Here is a 16,779-nt window from a genome sequence, read left to right as displayed (position 1 = left end):
CTGGGAGCCACTCCCCTTCTGGGGGTGGATTTTTTTTTTTAAGGCTCTCCCAGCGCTGGTGCTGTGACTACATAGCCATGTTAAAGCGCCACTGCAGCAGTGCTTTAATATTGGTAGTGAAGACATACCCTTAGATTTAGGGAATTTCAGAGACTGTTTGTTTATTTTGCACTAAGTTCTAAAGAAGAGTCAGGCAGCCTGTCGTGACCATTTTGGAGTGGATCAGGAACGCTTATGTTACCGTGGAGATAGGTTGTGACAGAGACTTTTAAGGGATACTCATCCCAATCAGTGGAATTTTCTTTGGTTGGGACAGGAAAAGTATCTTTATTAGAAATTGGCAAGGTGGCCATTTGGCCATCATCCCATGCCTCTGCCAAACATTGGAGTTGACAAACAGGCTTCTGCAGATGCAGTCTTTGGCAGCAGAATATTGTAGGCAGCTGTCAAATGCTAATCTGTCCCATCCTAAAAAGGCGTGAGCTGCTTTGGGAAGCCCAAGCATCTGGACTTGTATAGAAGATCAAAGAAAGAAGAGGATATTTTTTTTTTTTTTTTACCATTGCCTGTTAATTTTTCTTTTTCTTTTTCTTTTTCTTTTTTTTTTCAAGATCTTCTCTACAGGTCTTGAAGTGCTATCTGCGTAGTTTAGCATCTATTATTCACGTTCATTTCTGCATTAGAATTTATTGAAAAATAAATTTATTGAATTTATTTAGAATTAGATTTTATTAGAATTAGAATTTATTGAAAAATATTATTACTTACTAGTTTGTGTTGTGAATTATCATTAACGTAGTTGGTTTCCTATGTTTTCAGTCCAGTTTCTGTGGAACAACTTTTGAATTGTTCGTCTCAAATCTGAGAGACAGTTAGAGCCTTATATGTATATGAGGATGTGTTATCATCAAAATACTTTTGTGTATTGTATCTATTTGCCACCTGGGAGGAACTATAACCCAGCTGTTGGACTGCTACAGTAAATCTTTAAGATGGGGAAATTGACCCTTTTTGAACAATATCAAACTTGTACAGCACTGAGGTTTTTAAGCAGCATATGTCGCTTACAAAAGATTTCTTGATAATTTCCCATATGTAGAATCGTAGACTATCAGGGTTGGAAGGGACCTCAGAAGGTCGTCTAATCCAACCCCCTGCTCAGAGCAGGACCTAATCCCCAACTAAATCATCCCAGCCAGGGCTTTGTCAAGCCTGATCTTAAAAACCTCTAAGGAAGGAGATTCCGCCACCTCCCTAGGTAACCCATTCCAGTGCTTCACCACCCTCCTAGTGAAATAGTGTTTCCTAATATCCAACCTAGACCCTCCCCCACTGCAACTTGAGACCATTACTCCTTGTTCTGTCATCTGGTACCACTGAGAACAGTCTAGATCCATCCTCTTGGAACCCCCTTTCAAGTAGTTGAAAGCAGCTATCAAATCCTCCCTCATTCTTCTCTTCTGCAGACAAAATAATCCAGTTCCCTCAGCCTCTCCTCATAAATCATGCACTCCAGTCCCTAATCATTTTTGTTGCCCTCTGCCTGACTCTTTCCAATTTTTCCACATTCTTCATATAGTGTGGGGCGTAAAACTGGACACAGTACTCCAGATGAGGGCTCACCAATGCCAAGTAGGGGGGAATGATCACATCCCTTGATCTGCTGGCAGTGCTCCTAACTATACAGCCCAAAATGTCGTTAGCCTTCTTGGCAACATGAGCACACTGTTGACTCATATCGAGCTTCTTGTCCACTGTAACCCTTAAGTCCTTTTCTGCAGAACTGCTGCCTACCTGCTTGGTCCCTAGTCTGTAGCAGTGCATGGGATTCTTCCATACTAAGTATTTCATATTTCATGCTGCACTGACATTTTTCTCAATGTTGAGAAGAATATTGTTTTGTTTCACATTGTCTTTAGATAGAACTGCAGTTGAGGAGTGACTAAAGCTTTCAAAATGATTGAAAAAGCAGCTGCACTTTGCATTTGGTTATTTGGTACCCGATTCTGTTGAGCTGTTGTCAGACCAGTTAGTTTGGGTGGATTGTTGAGAGTTACAAGGCTGATAGTTATTTAAGTATGAGATATGTGAACTGAAATTAAATTGAGATTTTTTCAGATGAGCCTGAGATTCTTCTGTGATGATGAAGGAATTATTTCATATGGTCAGTTTCATTAAGTGGGAGAATTAGAAGGGGAACAGTGGTTTTTAGATCTGTATCTATAAAGTTTTGGTCAGTTTCTCCTCTCCCATAATTTAATTCCATTAATTTCAACAGAATAGTTACTGATTTACACGCTGTAAATGGGATTAGGATCAGGTCTTCTAGGACCATTGTTGTTTCAGTGCTCCATTGAGGGAGGACAGGCATACTTTAACTTAGTATTACTTTAATCTCTGCTTGGCTGTGGAATCTTGGAAAGCCACCTGGCAAAAAGGAGAGCTTGCTTCAAGGACCGATTTTTCGAGCTCCCCCAGCCCTACTTGAGAAGCAGTGGTTTTATTAAGCATGAGCTCATAAATCTGTAAAAAAGGTGAATGCCATTGCCAGTTTTAATAATTGGCATTTTCTTGTACATTGCAGTCCTCCTTACAGGCCTTGTTTTTGTTTTGTTTTGTTGTTTGTTTGTTTTTTAAATGGAGGATGTGTTTTGGGAAAGGTCATGCTTTCATTTTCAAGCATGCCATGAAATGATCCATAAAATGTCTTAGAACCTTTCCTGCCTGAAAAAAAATTGTCTCTTTCCGCCAGTCATGCTGCTGCAGTTATCACTGGAAGTGCTCAAGCTAGATTTGTTATGATTTAGAAGAGGAGGTTTGGTGGCAGAGTGTTCTCCGTAAAGGGCTTTCAGCTTGGAACCTGCTTCTCTACCTTGGTCCAAAATAGTTCAGTTCTGTTGATCTTCAAAGCATTCTCCAAGGGACATCTATTCACTCAGCCTTTTTCAAAAGGGGGGTGGGGGAGACCATGATCTGTGGATCCTAATTCAGCAAGACAGTTGTCACAACTTCAGTGAGACTATTTAAATACTTATAGTGTGAATCTGCTTATGTGTTTTGCTGGACCAGGGCTGATAGTTGAAGGTTTGTTGGCTATTGTATGGCTGCTAATAATTTATCGTGTTTCTGCAATTTGTGTCAAGAACATCTAGAGTTTCAGCAAGATATTTTAAAAAAATATTTAATGTGTTTAAATAAATAAATTTAAATATCCAGGTAACAGCAAAGACATATTTAATAATTTAAAGTCATCTATTTACAATCTCTGAAAAGGTCGAACATTTTCATTAGAAGAAAATTCTAAATCACTTTTCAGTCACCACAACCCCAGGATCCATAGGTTTGTGTACAGTCCAGATTATTATTTGCATCAACATGGGTTTTCCACAGGTGTTTTCCACAGGCCCTTGGAGACATGCTTCCTTCGTGTAGGACAGAAGGCTTTATCTTTTTTTACAGGAACTCAGTGTTGTTCAGTGGAATCCATTCTGCAGGGCAGGAAACCCACCTGTAGGAGAGGCAGAGTTTTAAAGCTCCAAGACTGTACTTCTAGAGATTAATGACTGCATCAGAAAGACTGGCTGTCATGCACAGAGCTTAATTTCAGTATCTAAAATAAAACTAATGAGAAATTGAAGGAAATCTGCATACATTAAGAGCCTCACATGTTTCCACTTAAGATGACATTTCTTCTCTCTTAAAACTCTCCCACCCAAATACAGTCACCAATGCATCCATAGTGCAGCCACCAAAATGTCTTTTTGTCATCTTCAGATGGAGATGTGCTCACTGGAGCACTTACTATTCCTTCATTGGCAGACATTCTTCATTTGCAGTCAGCTTTCTAGTCCTGAGAACCACCACTGCTTGATACAATCAAACTTTCTGCAATGGAAAACTGCCACAAACAACACTCTTGTTTTTTAGCCTTCATTATTAATCACCTGTCAAAAAAGCCGTTGAAATAAGGTGAATGTAAAAAATATTGCTTTAATATTTTTGTAGATTTTTTTTTAAGCCCTTTGATTATGTACATTTAGAGCTATGATCTGTGTAAATAACCTTCCTGTGTTTCAACTCCCCCCGCCCCTTGGAATCTCTTGTGTGATAAATAGCAAGGCTACTGCTCAGCATGTACCAGCACCTGGGAATAATCATGCAAAAATAACAGTGGGAAACGGCAGAGCATCTGTTCTTGACATTAACTTTCCTCAGGTTGACAGACTGCCACCACCAGATGTTAAACTTCTGTGCCTTTTTTCCACTGGAAATGGCGGCCTTCCTGCCTCTCTCTTTTTAACTCTAATAGATTACATCAGTTCCCTTTTGAGCATTCATAAAAAAAACTTGTACCACACTGATCACTGAGAACTATCTTTATGATTATCAAACTTTATGATTATCAAACAATCTGTTAAAATAATTTTAAATTATTGGAAACTGGAGCACTATTGAAGCTACACACAACTTTTATTATGAGTGAGGAAATGTTCACTTCAAGCACAAACTGGGAAGGACAGTAAAATCTTTCTCTTTACAAATGATTTTTTTTATATTAATTCCATAGAGCAATCTTTCCTTTTTACTGTAGTATTCACCTTGCAGCTTTTTCCTCCCTCCTGGTTCCTTATGGCTGTATTGTATTTTTAACAATAAAATCTAAATATTTATTAGTAAGTGGAGAGAAACTAGAAATGAATAAAACTATTTATAACAATAGCTAAAGGGGTACAGTATCAGATGTGCACTTTGTTCCCTTTCAATTGTTTGTTTTCCCATTTCCAAAGTATTACAAAGTGTGCCATATTGTCTTTGTCCATTTAAAATACATCCTTTTCCCCCCCTAGCTCTGCTGTAGCAAATATTTAGTGTTTCTCCTCTCTTTGTGATGAGTACATCCTATAGAAGAATGATGTCATCTGTGAAACAGGAATTTTCCCAGCTGCAATTCATTTAGCATTTTTCAATTTTATAAAGGCACAGGGCTCAAATTCTCCTTTGCAGCTGAGCTGCACTCTGCATAGGAGGGAAATAAGTAGAGGCTTGTGTGTGCCAGTTATGACTTTCTGGTTCTGTGCCAGCGTGAGTTAGAACATCTTAGGAGCTCCTCTACTTTATGGCAATGGTATATGATCCCTAAGGCATCTTATACTAGGAGTAGAGATTTACTTGGATGGCAAGGGTAGCCTTGGCAGGAGCCAGGTCCATGTGCTCTACCTCAGCTAGTAGTTCCCCTCCACCAGGGAATGATCTGCTGGCAAGCTACTGTCAGGATCTGTGTAGCCCAGAATCAGTGTCTTTTGAATGCTGTTCGTACATAGCTATTTTATTTCATATTTAGTTCAGGGAAATCTTGCAATGATCAGCTGTTGGGCAGTCAGCTGGTATTTGAGCTTCCTGCTTCAGCCCATGCTGCAAAGCTTTCTTTTATTATTGCCTCCCTCTGCAACTTTGATGGCAGAAAGATAAGTGTAAGGATGCTAGGATCTGATTCTGTACTGTATCACATCATTTTTATGCCACAATAACTCCATTAATGTCAGTAGACTCACCGTGGTGTAAACATGGCGTAATGAAATGGAGAATCAGGCCTTCAGTTTTACAAATTGCTGTAATATTTGTATTCTTTGATTATTTTTTCCCCCTCCATGTGTAGTGTTTTCTTGTATGAAACAAAATTAATTTTTAAACCATTACTGCAAGACACTAAATAGTGTATAATATTAAAAAAAAAAGTGTGCAAATTGCTTTTATGCATGTAGGTCAGACCATTACATATCCTGCTTGTACCTGCAAATGCATTTTACATATATATAACTAACACATGTTGAGAAATGCAATTACATGCAAGAAATGTATACATGCTGAATTGTGGATAAAAATTTAGACTGTGCTTTTCGGAAGTTTGGTCCACTATGTGTTTAGCTCAGCAATGTTGTTAGTTCTAATGTGATAAGTATGTTGGACAAGAATCTGATCTCAATTACATCACTTACCCCGGTGTAACTGAGATGAGACTCCAGCCAGTTATCTTTACATTTCATCTTTTTTGTGCCTTGCAATCATAATTTTCTTCCTTTTTGTTTATGAACAATTAAGATGAAGAATAAGTGATTTTTTAAGGAAATAATTTCAGTCCTTACATATATATTTAGAGTTGTGTGCATAGCTAGATAGTGTCAATTTTCAATTGTATGAATGATGATTAAGAGAAATTGGCTGTCTTTGTTGTTAGAGTGGAACAGATTACAATTTTAAGAAGTTTTTCATCATTTCATATTTTCATTAGATTTTTCTCATCATGAACATTCTGGGATATAAAGAATATAGATATTAGCATGTGCTCTGTAATCTCCCTCCCTCTCTGTGCATTTGTCAACTTGGCTTTAAAAGAGTAACCGTCAGTGTGATCTGCTTTAAGCTGCATTTACATGAAACATAAATCAAAACATATAAGGATATGACTTCTAAATGCCTATATTATCAGGGATGCAGAACAGTAAAGGAACATAGAGGTAAAGAAATTTTATTACAGGTTTGAAAGCAGGAAACTTAACATTCAAATGGGTGAAGTGTTCCTTGGTTGAGTCTTGGCTCAGATGTACCAAATGAACATTAGTTTATCCTTTGAATGTACAGCTGTATGCAGGATTGTTTAACTGACATAAACAAAAAGCTGACAGGATGCTTGGTTCAGCTGTTTAAATGGAAGCTCATTTCCTCATTTTTTATTTCCGCTTTTATGTGATGAAGAGAACATTATGTCCATAGTAAAGTATTGAGCTTCTGAAATGCTTAAGGGTGAATATGTGACTGAGCATGCAGAATGGAAAACTAAAACAAATTCCCATCACATAACTAAGGATTTTGCTAAGTTAGACCAAAATGGTCAGCACCTTGAGGATCAAGTCCCACATGCAGAAAAATCTCCTGTTGCACAGGTATAATTATCTGCAAAAATGTGGTGCTATTTTTAAATCAGCATATAGCGTAACTGTCTAATTAATTTTATTCTTGTAAAATGTATATAAGCCTTATAGTTTAGCGGGATAGTTGTAGTGTTAAAAAAAAGTCATAATCTCTGACATTGTATGTGCGTAGATCGTAGATAGAATTGTGTCCAAGTGTTATGAGCTGGATGAGCCTAATGTGTTTTAAAAGCTTGAATGACAAGAGATCATGTTTCATGGCATAGGGGTATTTGAGTTGTTCCATGTACATCAGTGCTGTATGGTGTACAGAAGAACATGGCATTTCTATGTCTTTGTATGGTGTACAGAAGAACATGGCATTTCTATGTCTTTGTACTGTCTTCATAAGTGTCTTTCTTAAGGAAGAAAAATGCTGTTCCAATTTTGCAAAACTAGTTTCCATCCACAAATCAGTCCTCTGCCAGAGGCAACAAAAACAGTGGATTTAATTCTTTTTTTATTTCATACTAGTAGTCTAAGGCCGCAGGGAATATTCTTTTAGAACTTTAGTGTTTTGTCTTGTTTAGCAAGACAGATTTTCTATAATTTTTTCATATGCAGCATGTGGGATCCATGTAAAAAAAAAATGAGTGCAAGACTGAAATTATCCTGTGATATACTAAATACCTATGTACTCTAAAGTTGATTTAAGCTCTAAGCAAACTGATTTAAAAAAAAAAATCTCTCAGCACCATTATAGTAAGTTTGTCTGTTGTTTTCAGGTTGACCCCCTGTTTACAGTGCCTGCACCTCCACCTCCGATTTCCAGCAGTATCACGCCTCAGATTCTGCCTTCCTACTTTTCCTCATCTTCATCCAATATTGCTGCACCAGTTGAACAGCTTTTGGTACGGACTCGTTCAGTGGGTGTAAATACTTGCGAGGTTGGACTAGTAACAGAACCCGAATGTCTTGGACCCTGTGAGCCTGGGACCAGTGTGAACTTGGAAGGGATTGTGTGGCATGAAACCGAAGAAGGTAAATTGTGTTTGTTTGTTGTGTTTTTTTTCTTTAGGCTTGTATATTAGATAGGTATAATAGGGGACTTACCCTGTAGTGCCTGTCTGAGGTGGTTCAAGACTATTCAACTCCCATCACCTGCAGTGTCTGTCACAGTTTTATAAATAAGTTACTGACTTGTCTACACTTACATTTTATAGTGCTCTAACTTGCTGGCTCAGGGAAAAATCACCTCCCTGAGCACAGCAGGTCTGAGCGCTTTAAAGACACTAGTGTAAACAGGCTCCGAGACTGGGAGCATGGAGCTAATCCCCTTGTGGAGGTGGATTACCAGGAGCGCTGGGAAAGCTCTCTCTCAGCGCTCGTGTATGACCACACTCACACTTCAAAGCACTGCTGTGGGAGCGCTCCTGCGACAGTGCTTTGTAGCCATGCCACGAGCCTGTTCATATCCTTAAAATCATTGTTAAAGTCTTGTGTTAACTGACTTTGTGTAAGACTGAATGATCAATTAATGACGTAGTTAATCATAATATTAAGAAATTATTAGCAAAATAGAGTTTTATTATGTGTCTTTCTTGAGGGGTATGTATACTATGAGTGTGCTCCTATGAGTGGTACAGGTGAAAACAATAGAACAGCGTAATTCTGGCACCAGGCACCTTGATCAATACTGCATGTTTATATAATGAAAGCTATTCCAAAGACCTGAATTAAAAATATTCCTAAATTATGTTATCAATTATTTGCATTTTGCTTGTTTGAAGTGCTAGCTAACCCAGTCTGATTTCTCCAATATCCTTAGATGGCACTTGGCCATATAGGAGTGCTGTAGAGCTTTGGGGAATATGAGCTGGTGATTGGCTGGTGATTTAAAATAAAGTAAATAGAGGATTATGCTGCAATATGCAGATTTTTCCATTTTCATTTCTAAAAACTCATTATTAAAATTTGAATTTCCTGTTAATTACAAACACTCTTGGGTTACGCAAACCCGACTTAAGGAAAAAGTTCTGTAAGCTTTTTTTTTTTTTTTTTTTTGGCACGTAATTGTCGGAGATACGTTCCTGACTTACACAAAATTCAGCTTATGCAAGGAGTTCTGGAATGGAATGCTTGCGTAAGTTGTGAAGCTTCTGTATAGAAATACTGTATGTGTACTTCAAACCATTGCAAGTTTTGATGTAATAATAACTATAATAATAAGGTATTTCCCAAATTATGGCTAAAAGATCCTATTGTGAGTATTGTCTCCTGTTTGTTTTCAGGTGTATTCAGTTTGTAGTGGTTTAACTTCCTCTGCAACGAAAACCAGATTATTTATAAAAGTCCATAATGAAAGAATACAACAGTGCATCAGTTGATAATATATCCTGACATCCTTGAGATATATGCACAATGGCATCTGGTCCTTTGCAATGATATATAAGACCTCACCAAAGTGCTCTACAGTGTCCCCTGAAAAATCAATATAGAGAGTCAGATTTACCTGCTTTTATGTGCTCTCATCCATCCATTTTTCTCTCTCGGTATGTCTACAACAGATTCATAAGGCAGATTGATCCTTTTAGATTGTTTGTTTGTAAAGCACAATATAAATTCTGTTTTAGAATATTCCAGCAGAGATGGCTGTCCTTAGCAGCTCCAATCTTCTCTTTAGTGGTCTGCATTAACCAGTGTTGAAATGTGTGGGTGTTAACTGTGGTGACATGAAAGAGCAGTAGCTCTTAATAGTGTTATTCTTGCTGAATAAACTAAACTTCTGACCCCCCACTGACTTTAAGAAGCCCTCCTTGTTAAAGGTCTAGGGCCAGAAATATAGTATTTTATAAAGTTCTAGCACACTTGCAAGGATGACATTCCCTCTGCATTCTCTCAGTGCTCTACCAGTTTAAAGCGCTTATTGTTTATTAAAAATTAATGCCCAAATATCATTAACCTCTCTCCATCCTGCATCAAACATTCTTCTAAAACAATTGAGGAAGCAATGAAATTGTGAAATAGTTTTGAATGCCTATGAATCTTAATATGGGTTTACGGATATTATGTGGTAGGGTTACAGGGGTAAATGTCTACATGCAGTGCAAAGAAGTAGAGAATCAGGTTCTTACAGGTAAACTCTCCAGGGCAGAGGCTGTATCTTCATGTTAGTGCCTAACAGGTTTGTGGATAGTGCTAGAATAATGATGTTATGCCCTATCTAATACTAGCAACTCAATAATATACTGTAGCTTGAGGCTAAATTGCGTGAAAGGAATAAGATAATTTGTATGGTTTACTCTAGGAAAAAAAGAAAAAAATCAGACTCTGCTTAATGGAATATATGATTACTAATCTGGATGTTTGGTTATTCTCTTACCCTTTCCCAAAACAGTGTACGCGTGCAACAGTGTATTATCAAAAATTGCCTACAGATGATTAACTTTCCTTTATATTTTAGTTTTGACATTTGGAGCACAGATGCATGCATTTATTTAGCTGTTTTCAAATTTCACATTTTCACAGAAGGTCTATATCATTGTTTGCATGAATCCATGTGTGCTGAAATTTGTCACAATCTTTTTATGAATGCAGGGTGCACATGGGCCTTTTACTTAATTTTAACGTTGGGTTTATTGTCAGGTATCTATTTTCTCTAGTTATGATTTTGACTTTTAATTAGGTCAAAGCCTGACCTTTTGCACTACCGCTTTAAATCTAGAGGAACTCCACTGATGTCAATGAAGTTATTCAGAATTTTCACCAGTGTAACTGAGATCAGACTCTGGTCCATTGTTTATAAGGCACAGTTGAATTTTGGGTTTCTTTTGTAGCCCTGGCCTCTTACGTTTTTTCATCTTTCTTTCCCCTTTGCTTCAAAGCCCATTACAAAAAATAAAAACCTACAATGTGGCTTTTGCAGGGCACGATGAAAAAGTTGTAACAGGCTAAGATGTGAGAACTTGGACAAAGGTCAGAAATTATGAGAAATTTGAATAATTTTGTGTGTGAGCTAACCATTTGGCAAAATGAGTTGTTTAATGATCAGCATGTGCTTGTACAATGTCTGCACATCCTACATGCTTCTGCATGTGGGAACTATGAACCAAATGTGCTTGCTGAGGAGCTTTCAAATGCTAGCTGTGGGAATGCAAACACAGAGAGGATGTGGCGGTTACAGCTATAATGAGAACAGTTACAGTTACAGTGGGTAAAGGAGATGAGTTGATATTTTATTTGGAGTTCTTTGGTAAGTCTAATACATACTTTTTCTAGACAAAGGGAAGTATACTTGGGAATTAATGTTTTGAAGATGGCTAATGTTTGAAATAACTGGCTTCCTTTTAGCATCATTACACAAAATGTCACATTCTGCACGTTCTACTGCATTTGTTCTTTTTGTCTAGGGTCATAAGAAGGCTGTGGTTTCATTAGTCTTGTTTTTAGGGTAGCCGGTCCAAAGCAAAAACACACATCGGGTTTCAAGCAATATTGTGGCTGATACAAAGAGAGAGTTGTTGTTGTTGTTATCCTATTTTTCATTTATCCCAGGCCAATCAATCCAGTCATTTTGATAAGAAGATTTCATAGATAAGACCATTTTTTCCCCTGAATGTTTCAACTTTAGGATATGGGAAGTAGACAATTGAAATCTGGCACATTTTATAATGGGGCTTTGTAACTAAATGTGGCTGTGATTTCACCAACTATAATTTTTACCATGATGATTATCATATGAGTATTCCTTAAACGGTCTAAGGCTGTTCAGTTTGGACACGTGTACTGTAGGCATTCACTGTTCCCATCTCATTGTTTGGCTGGGACTTGGAATGTTTTCAATGTGTTTTTAATTGTTGTGGAGGAAAAAGAAAAGAGGAGGAACTGGTGGGGCTACTTTCTAGTAGTGGTGTGAGGAATAATTTATAGGCAAGTCAACCTGAAACTTGGCAGCTGATGTGGATATTTGGTACTATAATACTATAAACTACAGTTTCAGGAACATTAAGAATCACTGATAAACAGCAATGTGGTGTGTGTGTTTTTTTTTAAATTTTTTTTTGGTAGCTAACATTGGACATTTTCTCTTTGAAACAACTGTTAAGAGTGTGTATTTTTAAATTTAGAAATAACGTTAACCTTGAATGCTTTAATTGACTTCTGTTAAATTGCTTCTAAAGAATGCAAAAAGGCAGTGAGCTTCTTGGTTCATACTGCTTGGAGGAAATAAAAATCGCCTAGAGAAAGGGAAAACCACTTACCAACTTTCTAAACTGCTTAGAGGTTGTTTTTATTATTTTGTTTCTCACAGTCAGTTGCCCTGGGTTATGTCCTGCTTTTGGTGCTGCATCTAGTAGTGGAGTCAGCCGTTAGCTGTGAGAAGTACTCATACTGATGATTACTTGTTTGCCTGAAAATGGATCAGGAAACAGCCATCACTCACTTTGCTGCCTTTGTGTGCAGAACAAACTGTCAACATGTGGTGTTCAAGTTCTCACCTTGCTGGATTGACAGTTTTCCTCTCTGTGGAATTTGGGTACAATTTGTTTTTGTTGTTATATAATAAATAATGGAGAAATGAATTGTATTTTTGAAAAGAGTTCTGTTGTCAGCGTTGTCATGTTCTCTTTATAATTGAGATTTGTTCTCAAATTTAAATCCTAGGAATCTGAGGTTTGTTTTCATTTCATTATATTGGTTCTTATTAGAGATGAAATGGAGTCTGCGACTAGGGAATTGGGCTAAATATTTCTCAATGTTTATTCTGCAGCCAGCTCTGCCAGAAGAGCACATAAGGAAACACCTTCATTCACATACAGGCATTCCCAAATCTATTATGGAAGACGTTTCCAACTTCCCCACCCAACTCTTCCGAGTGTAGGTATGGTTTTGAAAATGTAGTTGCTATACAAAACTGAGAATTCCCTTCCCGCATGGTTTTGGTTTTACAACAGTATTTAAAGGAACACAATCAATTTAATATCTGTTCAGATGAAATAAATGTAAAAGTTGTTTACCTGCCCCTGCATCCCCTTAGCAATTTTGAAAAATTGTTGTATCTTCTTTTTTTATGTGCAAGACCCACATGTGAAAAACTCACAAATACAGTCACTTGACTATAGTAGAACAGTGAAGCTCACAATACTGAAAGTACTGTCATATGCCCAAGTAATCAAATGCAAAAAATAAAGAAAAATAATTGTTTGTTTCTCTGATCTCTTTGTTAGAGGAATCTTAGGTGCAGGGCTGTCCCTAGCCATTTTGGTGCCCTACACAGCCCCTGCCTCCGTGCGGGAGTGGGGGTGCGGCTGGCCCCAAGCCTCCGCAGGGGGGAGCTGGTCCCAGGCCTCTACCATGGGGAGGGCGGGGAGAGGGAGAGAAGGTGACAGTCATGGTTGATAATGCTTCATGGAGGTGATAGATGGTTATATTTTGCCAGCTTCAGTCAAAGATTGTGGGCCAAATCCTGCTAAGTTCACTCATGTGAGTCGTCCTGTTGACTATATAGTAAGTAGGATTTGAGCCACAAGAGGTGTTCTAAACACATAAAGCTCTTCCATATTTAGATTTGAAATTTTATCTGTCATGTCTTTGCAACCTGTAACAGTATCTGACCAGCAAGCTATTGTACCTAGAGAGAGTGATTATTTTGCAGACTGTTTTCTTGCTGTGTATTGTTTGAAATTACTATACCTGTAAATAAAATAAAAGCCCCAGAAATGACTTGAGTCTAACACCTAGTGAGTGTCATATAGAAACATATACAGAAGTATAGATGATGTACCCTCGCAGTGGGGAGACAAAAAGAGTTGTATAATCACCTATGTCTCAATGGAACTATATTGTGCAAAAGGAGGCGGGGAAATTATGTTTGTGCACAGAAATAGAGCATCTGAGAAAAGTCTGTTTAAGAGGCAAAGGTGAGCACAGGCTAGTTATTGAGTTGAAGATATGACATGGAAGAGGTTAGGTAATACAGTGAGGTTGAAGATATGGCATGGAAGAGGTTAATAGCAATTAGGCTGTTCTGCTTAATTGACAAATATCATGTACATTTCTCTAATCAAAGTGTATATGTTTAGGAAGGGATATAGACTCTCATGATCAGGGCATAAGCCAGCGTCTAACCAGTAGGGGTTAAGAAGAAACTTTCTCTGTTAAAAGATGATTTGATAACAGGAATTTCCATCAGGGTTTTTTGTACATTACTCAGAAGCATTTGGTGCTAGCCACTGTTTGGGACAGGATAGTGGGCTAGTGAACCCCTGGTGTGATCTAATCTGGCCAGTAATTATGTTCCTGTATATTTCATGGATATAACAAATCTATCTAAAACCCAAGTTGTCTTATTGCTACGTCTTGAGCAGAAAGATAATTACCTCAGACCAAACCAATAGTTAAGTGCACAACCATTGGTTTCCAAATTAATATGGTGCTTTTATTTAAGACTTCTCCAAATTGTTTTGATCGGAAATGTATGTTGTAACAAATTGGACCAAACCATAATTTTAACAGTTGGGATCGACTCTCGGAGATTGATCTACCGGCGGTCGATTTAGTGGGTCTAGTGAAGACCTGCCAAATCAACAGAAAATCTCTCTCCAGTTGACCCCTGTACTCTATCCCAACAAGAAGAGTAAAGTAAGTCCATGGGATCCCCCGCAGTAACTCGAAGTAAGGTACGTCGACTCCAGCTACGTTATTCTCATAGCCAGAGTTGCGTAGCGTAGGTCAACTTACTGCAGTACTGTAGACGTAGCCAAAGAATGACTCTTCGCTACTCCATTCCTGTACTTGCAGCAGGACTGGAGGGTTGTAGGTGGATGGGATAAAGACGCCTTCAAGCCACCCCATGTATTCGGGGGCTGCATGGGAGCCTGCTCAGCTCCCTTTGGAAGTTGAAGCAAAATAATTTACATTGTTTCCCAGGACTACCTTTGGGCTCTAGGAAGCAGAGAATAGTGGTGGAGCCATACACTCTGGCCACGCCGGATATGACCCACAATTTAATTCCCCCACCAGAGATTTTGAAACAGGACTAAGTGTAGAGCCCATCGCCTCTTAGGCCATGGCTACACTGGCACTTTACAGCGCTGCAACTTTCTTGCTCAGGGGTGTGAAAAAAACACCCCCCTGAGCACTGCAAGATACAGCGCTGTAAAGCGTCAGCGTAAACAGTGCTGCAGCGCTGGGAGCGCGGCTCCCAGCACTGCAAGCTAATCCCCATGAGGATGTGGAGTATGTGCAGCGCTGGGGGAGCTCTCTCCCAGCGCTGGCACTGCGACTACACTCACACTTCAAAGCACTGCTGCGGCACCGCTCCCACGGCAGCGCTTTGAAATTTTGAGTGTAGCCATACCCTAAGTGTGTGATGACATAACTTTGCATTCCAAAATAGAGAGCCATCTTGGCCATTTATAAAGCCAAAATTTGGTTTCTCATGTGTGACATCTGGTTAATGCAGTCATTAGCATTACCCCCACTGCTGGTATTTGTTATTGACTAAAAATTAGTGCACATCGTGGGTGTAAATAAATTGAATTAACAGCATAGTTTAAGGTGTTTCAGTAACATAGAACAATGTTTTCCAAGCTGAACCACTTGATGGGTTGTTATAAAAAGGCATGGTTTTCCTTCAATTACTTTTTTTTCTTTCTTTGTTAGAGATGACCTCTATTTTTTAAAAACTGTGTGTGTGCCCTTTTTTCTTTTGCTTCTTTGTTGTTTATAAAGGAAGCCTGAAATGTGTGGTGGTGTATTTTTTTTTTTAAAATTCCCTTTCTAAAGTTGTTTTTTCTGCTTGAGTTTTTTTAACTATAGAAATGGCCGAAATGTCAAGTTGGATTTTCCCTGAAGTAGCAGGAAGAGCCCCTCTGTGTGTACCAGAACTGTATATTTTGACCTCTCATAATTTCATTATGGGTGTTGAGTCTCTAACAAAGATTTCCTTTTCTAAAATACTCAGTCATTAAAATTAAATTAGTGTTAAAAACAAAAAAGTCAATACAAATTTTAAGCGGCCAGTTAAAATTCCTTTCTCCTCTCGGTTGCCCAGGTTTCAGTCGGCTGAGTCTTGTAATATCATCACAAGGCTATACCATTGACCATGTTAGACAAGACCTGAATACCTAATGAAAAAATTTTTTAGAAGGAAAAAACCTTTCATACTTTCTTCTTGTGCTATTTAAAAAAAAAATTCCCTCTTCACTCCCACACCTCCCCTAAAACCCAACCACACACAAGGGCAGTGACTCTTTTTTTTTTGTAAACTTGACTAGTCACCTTTAAGGGAAAAGTATTTAAGAAACATGCGTAGCCACATTATTGCTAAATACATTAAATTCAATGTCAAAATATTTCTTCTCATTAGCATTCTCATTTTCCTTCATCCAATTTATACTAGAGAAAGAAATCCATATGACATTGTTTAATATGCAGGTTGTGTATCCATACTGATTCATATTCATATTAACTGATGCAGATGTAACGCTAAGCAGAGCATAGCCACAGTTTTTACTGACTGTATTTGAAATAGCTGACCAAGAATATCTAAGGTGTCTTATTTAGCAAGGGCAGTAAAGGCAAGCTTCTTTAAAGGGAACCAGCAAATGCCACTTTTCACAGCTCAGTGAAAAGATTTAAGTGCAGCTAAATGGGTATAACCCAAGGCACAGAATGTGAAAAGCTAGCAAATTGCAGACAATAGTTACATAAAAACCTGCTTCTTGCAAGACTATTGCAGCGCAAGACTCCCTGCTCTGCTCATACATACATAGAAAATTATTCCTTGTTCAAACATATGGGGATGGGGATGGTGCCTAGAAAGAGCAAGGAGGATGATTGAGATTGGAAACATTGGCTTGGAGCTATT

The 16,779-nt window shown here is 38.2% G+C and overlaps 1 protein-coding gene across 2 annotated transcripts in view; it reads left to right on the top strand.

The window, feature by feature from the left end:
- The window catches only part of ZNF608 (zinc finger protein 608), a 109,914-nt gene that overhangs the window by 42,248 nt on the left and 50,887 nt on the right, over window positions 1-16,779 (top strand). For both annotated transcript variants that reach the window (XM_032790753.1, XM_075067180.1), the window contains exon 3: window positions 7,694-7,949. In XM_032790753.1, the coding sequence (XP_032646644.1) occupies window positions 7,694-7,949 (256 nt within the window). The remainder of the gene's footprint in view (window positions 1-7,693; window positions 7,950-16,779) is intronic.

The sequence above is a fragment of the Chelonoidis abingdonii genome, chromosome 6, assembly GCF_003597395.2.
Source record: "Chelonoidis abingdonii isolate Lonesome George chromosome 6, CheloAbing_2.0, whole genome shotgun sequence".
Taxonomy (NCBI): Eukaryota; Metazoa; Chordata; order Testudines; family Testudinidae; genus Chelonoidis; species Chelonoidis abingdonii.
This window is presented reverse-complemented; position numbering and strand designations above follow the sequence as displayed.